We start from the raw sequence: 6,607 nt of genomic DNA, 5'->3' as shown, positions 1-6,607 counted from the left end.
ACATAATCTTAGTATAAAGAAACTCTTTTGTGACACTGTTTAGAATAAAAATGATTTTTATTATGCTTCTTAGCTTGAATGTATTTTTTGCATTTGCATATTAAATTTTCCCTAGAATGGAATGTGATTTGATCTGCCTTTCTTTTCCTTTTTTTTTAAGACTGTGAATGAAAGCTGGAATGCCTTATCAGCCCCATCAGACAAGCTGTATTTGTGGAATCCCAAATCTACATACATTAAATCACCACCATTCTTTGAAAACCTGGTATGACTTTTTATTTCTTAACAAAACAGGTTCTGCAAAAGGTTTCTTTCCTTATAAAATCTACTTTATTACCCCATACCCTTGCTTTAACTACCTATTTCATTAAAATTTTGCAAACCCAAGCAGATGGTGCTGGGGAGAGTCTTGGAGGCTATACATTTGGCTGTAGTGGGCCCTATGGCAGGGCAGGGGCACCCTGGTAATTAGGCACCACCTGGACATAGACTCAGTAAAGTCTGAGGGACTGTTCCAGGAGAACATCTCCAGGGTTTACCATATTGAAATTTTATACCCATAAAAATGTGGAACATGTTTTCCTGAAACTGATGATCAGGAAGTCCTTGCTCCCCTGGTGGGTCCTCCTGGGAAGGGATGGGCGTAGAAGTCAGGATTCCACTTGTCCTTAGCATCTGAGGAGTTCTGTGATGTGAAGAGACAGAGTGTCATTTGCAGCTGCATTCCTGTTGCTTTTGAAGGAATAGTGCCAGTATTTTGCCTTCTCAAGGTTGAGATATGAGTTTTGAGTAAATTTAACTTACTTTTCTCAGCATCCCTGATAAAAACCTGAAAACTAGGATTTTCTGTGCACTGATGTAGAATTGTCGTCTGGTTCAGGTCCATGGACCACTACTGTGGAGACTCACCTGGGGACTTGTTGGAGATAACCTAGCAAACGTTGACTTCTTGTATTCTTTGCTAGACTTTGAATCTTCAGCCCCCTAAATCTATAGTGGATGCCTATGTGCTATTAAATTTGGGAGATTCAGTAACAACGGACCACATCTCTCCAGCTGGAAATATTGCAAGAAACAGCCCTGCTGCTCGCTATTTAACTAACAGAGGGTAAGTATGAGTGAGATAGGAAAGACTAAAGGCAAAAATGGAATAAATGGAGCAAATGAGGCCAGTATTTCTCTTTTTACTTGGTCTCTTTAGAGTCGACTCTGGTTTTTCACCGAACTCTGGGGCTCAAAAACCAATTGCTTTTTCTTAGCAGCTTCTGTGGGAGAATCCATCAGCCCAGGAATCCTAGCAGGGGGAAGGGGAGAGTGACCTTTTTGAGCAAATGTAAGCATTAGGCCCAATTGTCATCCCTGCCCCCAGCCTGTCTGGTTGTTAAATTATAAGGTTCTGCTTTTAACCTGTGGCAAGCCTGATAGAACCTGAAGGGCATTGCCATATCCTGGTTGAGAGGCATAATGTTTATAGAGACCTGCATCTATTCATCAATCCTTCAGTAATATACTGATATTAACAGATATTATACCAGTATTATCTACTGTTATGTAATAGATCAATATTAATCAAGGTCAGTGGTTCCCAAATCTGATTTTCCATGAGAGTCATATGGAAAGATAAAAATTCCTGGTTTCTATCCCCACCTCCTGAATCAGCTTCTTCATGGATGGACCCAAAGCAAATGTGAGGAACAGAATCCAAACACCTTTTTTTGATGGTGATTCTTCACCTCTTTTGAGACATGAACTCTTTAGGGAATTAAATGAAAGCAAATACAATGTGTTCCCAGAAAAATGCACAGACCCACAGCATTTGGATTTCAGGGGTTCCTCGACATGGTTACCTGCTCCTGAAGGCCATTCATAAACTCTCAATCCTCAAATTAGATCTAACCATTACATCTTATTAACACTCACATCCACCCCTGGTATTTTAAGAAACAGTCCAGTGAACTGGTCACTGTGTTAATTGTAAGATGTTCTTCCTGACATCACAAAGTTTCCTTTCATTGGGGCCCACAGCCGAGATTTTTCTGTGGTTGGGACCAGAAATAGCTGTTCTGCCTCTTTGGCACTGCATTGACTTCCGTCTTATGAGAGCTGGTTACACTGTCCGTTGTGTTTCTTCACTTTGCATTGAGTTGCTGATAACTCAGGGACAAATTTGAACCTACTTCTGGTTAGTTTATAGAACATATTTTATATTTCCCCTGAGTCTTGGCTCCATCTGATTTGCCTACACTTGTTATTCTCTTTGCTTCTATTTTCTTACTTATTTTTAATCAAGCTTTTTTAGCTTGTATGAAGGCTACTCCACTGAGTAAGAAAAGTAAATACTCTTTCTTAAAAAGTTCCTCTTGATTTTTCTACCCAGATTTGAAAGACCCTAAGTTGACCCCAGGAGATCACTGGTTTCCACTTTCTTCATCTCACCTCTCACCTCTCACCCTACCCTCAGTTGAAGCTATGGGAACAGCTTTTCTGCCTTGGAGAACAAGCTTAGTAGACATGGAGAAATAGCTGGGTTTATGGGTTTATGTTTTATTCTTTTCTTGGTGTAAGCAGAGTTTAATCTTTGCTCGCTTCGCTAAGGCAGCTCCTCTCCTGCTTGCATTATTAGCCTGACTCCACGAGAATTCAACTCCTATGGCTCCCGCCGAGGTAATGACGCCATCATGACACGGGGGACATTTGCCAACATTCGCTTGTTAAACAAATTTTTGAACAAGCAGGCACCACAGACTATACACCTGCCTTCTGGAGAAATTGTGAGTAGTTTCTTCTGCTTCCTTCAGAAAGTACTGTTTGTAAGGCTCTGAGAAATTGGATATTTACACAGTTACTTTCCTTTTGGTTTTAGTGTTTCTTCACAGTCTTATCCTACCTCGGGCTTCCTATTGTCCTTGCCAGGTGTCCATTTATGTGGAGTTATCACTGATAGAGAAGCCCTTTAAACTTAAAACCTATACCATGGTTTAACTAATCTTGTTTCCTGGGAGTTGAGCTCAGTTGAGCCTTTGAGTGACATTTCATCAGAAATGTTGAGTTGAGCCTTTGAGTGACATTTCATCAGAAGTGTTTGAAGGGGAAATTCTGGGATAAATTAGAGGATATTTATCAAGAAATGTTATTGTATGACTTTATTAAAATTTAATTTAATTCACTGTACACACTAGGAAAAGAAGGAGTGCAGAGGCCCTTGGAGGGCTGCTTGGATCCTAAGGGCGCCATTTGGAGTTGGCAGATTACAGCTGGATGGCTTGTTCACAGATGGGAGGTGTGGTAGATGGGGAAAGCCTGCACTTAGAGTCAGACAAGTCTGGGTTTAAGACCCAGCTTCACTTCATCCTCGCTGTGGAGGCTTCGGCAAGTTACATTCTTCTGTAAGCCTCATTTTTCTTATCTGTGAAGTAGAAATAATGCCTACCTTGTAAGACTCTGAGGCTTAAAATAAACAGAATGACATGGAAAACCTAGCATAGTATCTGCCGCATGTAGTACATCGTCAGTGTCACTTCCCTTCCCAGTGAATGCAGTCAAACTGCCTGAAAACTATTTAACCTACCTGAGAAATAACCCTGCAACTCATTCAAAAAATAGTAATAGCTAATATTCCTGTGGAACTTACTACATTCCAGGTACTCTTCTAAGCTCTTTGCATAATTGATTTATTTGGTCCTCATAACAACCCTTTGAGGTAGGTACTGTAGTTATCTGTGTTTTAAATTGAGAACCTGAAGAATAGACGGGTTGTATAACTTCCTGAGGTCACACAGTAGAAAACCTGAGATTAAAACCCAAGGAGTCTAGCTCTGAAGTCAATGCTCTTTACCACCACGTGTACTAACTCACTTATAACTGATTGTATTTTTGGAAAGCAAACTCTCTCTTCATAGATAATCATTGGTCACCAGGACATAGCCCAAGAGATGGTTGTTTAATGAATAGCAATTATAATAAACTATTCCACACACTATATATATATATATATATATATATATTGAATGATGGAATACCCAAGAGAACAAGGGGAAAACTTGGAGTTATAGTCTTTGGACCCCCAATAAACTGTCACAGTGAACCTCAAGTATTTACAAACCCTGCCATGACACAGAACTTCTAGTCCGATGTTTAGTGCCTCATCCGAAATAAGGAGACAAAATCAAAACAGGCATTTGAACCAAGACTTTAACTTAAAAGGCAGACCTAGACAAAGAACAGGGGGATAAAAGTAAAGAAAACAGACAATGCAAAAAAGTACAAGAAAACTTTAAGAAAAAGAATTGTCTTCTCAGAGAGATGAGTTAATTTCCTGTTGCTATAAAGTAACAACCAGAAAACAAGAAAGAATTCTATAAGTTAAAAAAAAAAAAAGACCCCCCCCCCCCCCGCAAATTCAAAGGAAAAGTTGATTAGTTGAGAAAAATCTCCTGGAATATAGAACAGAAAGACAAAGGGAAAATCAGAGAAAAAAATGTAAGAAAATTAAGGGCTGAACTCAGGAGACCCAACATCTGACTAAATAGAGGTCCTAAAAAGAGAACAGACAAGATGGAATAGAGGAAATTATCAAAGAAATAACACAAGGAAAATTCCCCGATTGAAGGATCTGAGAATTGAGATTGAAAAGGCCTACTGCGTGCCCAGCCAAATGATTTTAAAAGACCAGTCCAAGCCACATCATTGTGAAATTAGAAACAACAGAGGTAAGGAGAAGACCTAGAAACTTCTGGAGGGGGGAAAACAGCTTACATGCAATGACAGGAGACCAGAAGTGCTCCAGACTTCTTGAGAGCAACACTGGAAACTTAGACTGAGGAAAATGATTTGCTCCCACAGCTCTCTGCCTGTCTTACTGGCAGTCAAGTGCAATTAAGTAATGACACATGCAGATATTCAAAAGCTTAGAAAATATCCATCCCTCAGTCCTTCTCTCAGGAAGCTACTTAGTGAATGTATTCCACCAAAATAAGAGAGTAAACTGTTCCAACTTGGGACCGGACCAAGAGCGACAGGAGTGATGTCTCCATGACAAAGATTTTTTTTTTTTTTTTTTTCCCTTTCTGTCCTTTTTCGTGTCCGGCAACGGGATCGCAACCCTCAGTGTCGCGCCCGTACCGGGACCGGCAACGGGATTGCAACCCTTGGTGTTGCTCCCGCACCTCACTCAGCCAGTGAGCGGGACCCGGTCTGTATGTGGGATCCGAACCCTCGGCGGGAGCGCCACCGCGGTTCCAAGCGGCGCACTGTAGCAGTGCGCCACCGGGCCGGCCCATGACAAAGATTTTTAAATGAAAGATTGCATGATGTGTGTCAATGTCTTTAGTGAAGATTTGTACTTTAGGCAGAGCATTTAGGATTAATGAGTAGAGATATAGACTCAGGTGAGTACACCAAAAAGGAAAATTACTAATTCCAGTAGAAACATTTTAAAAATTGCCAAGAAAAGGAAGTTGTAGTACATTACATGGCTCAACTGTAAATAGTATTTACATAATAATCATAATGATTATTGACTTACCACAGTGTATGGCATAATTATATTGGAAGGTTGGGGAGAAGTGAGGTGCGGTGGGGGGGGAGGTGGTATTCAAGAGAAGCTCATCAAAGCAGGACATCGATAGATGATAACAAAAGTGGAGAAATCAAGAACTAGCAGTTATGTAAAATACCTAGAGATGGAGACACAATAACAGAAGAAACAGCTTAATTTCCTATTATGTTCTCTTCGTCAGAAGAGAGGGAGGGTCCAGGCGCTGTTGCTGTATAAGCTGTTTAGTGCTCTCAGGGGGGCTCACGTAATAGAAGAGTCAGGACACTGGAATTCTAGACCTGCCTAGCTTAGTGCCTCTGATCTTGGGTAACAGGACCTGCTTTACCATGGGACTGTCAGTTTTGCAGTAGTTTTGAAAACGCATTTTAAAACACTCCCAAGTTAATATGCAAAGTTAGTGATGTCTGAAATTAGCAGGTAAAGTTGTTTCTTTTTTGGTCTTTGAAAGGATCCAGACTATTTGGGCAGAAGAGGCTTTTTACTGTTTTGCTAACAGTTTCCATATTCATGAGTTCTGTCTAGCTGAAGACATACAGAATCCTCCCCAGGTTTAGGTAATGTTGTGTGAAATTAACCACAGTCTCCATCAGTCCAGCAAAATATTAATTTGTGGAAAGCCTGCTTGAGAGTTTGATTAAACACCTTTCTTGAACTCCTTTCAATTGAAGCATATCTCTGTCTTTTACGGGATTTTGTTTTCTGACTTACATAGCAAGGACAAATAATTGTTTCATTACTCAGTCACCAGTGATTATATCAGATGTCTTTGTGAAGTCTCAGCACAGCAGAATATTCAGAATTCCTGTGAGAAATAAACGAAATTTGTACAAGGCGTTTCTCTTCTATTAAAATATTAGTTAATTCTTTTCTGTCCTTTAGTGATTTGTGCTTCTATCCACGTTTCTGCTGTCTCTATCCTTGACCTTCATGTAGAAGGGTGACTGATAAAGGTTTGCATTTTTAATAATTTCAGAACACGTTACCTTTCGTGTTTTGCTACCCTTCACAACTGACCTGCGCTGAGTCTCTGATACTGATCAAAACCCAGGT

At 40.2% G+C, this 6,607-nt stretch overlaps 1 protein-coding gene across 1 annotated transcript in view; it reads left to right on the top strand.

The window, feature by feature from the left end:
* Positions 1-160: 160 nt before the first annotated feature.
* The window catches only part of ACO1 (aconitase 1, soluble), a gene marked incomplete at its 5' end in the record, with an annotated part of 12,966 nt that continues 6,519 nt past the window's right edge, over positions 161-6,607 (top strand). Inside the window, 3 exons of the mRNA XM_008587920.1 lie at positions 161-265; positions 966-1,108; positions 2,624-2,771. Coding sequence (XP_008586142.1) covers positions 161-265; positions 966-1,108; positions 2,624-2,771 — 396 coding nt within the window. The remainder of the gene's footprint in view (positions 266-965; positions 1,109-2,623; positions 2,772-6,607) is intronic.

This window comes from Galeopterus variegatus, unplaced genomic scaffold, assembly GCF_000696425.1.
Source record: "Galeopterus variegatus unplaced genomic scaffold, G_variegatus-3.0.2 Scaffold4593, whole genome shotgun sequence".
NCBI classification, from domain to species: domain Eukaryota; kingdom Metazoa; phylum Chordata; class Mammalia; order Dermoptera; family Cynocephalidae; genus Galeopterus; species Galeopterus variegatus.
Note: the sequence above shows the minus strand (reverse complement) of the source record. Positions and strands in the feature narration are given on the sequence as shown.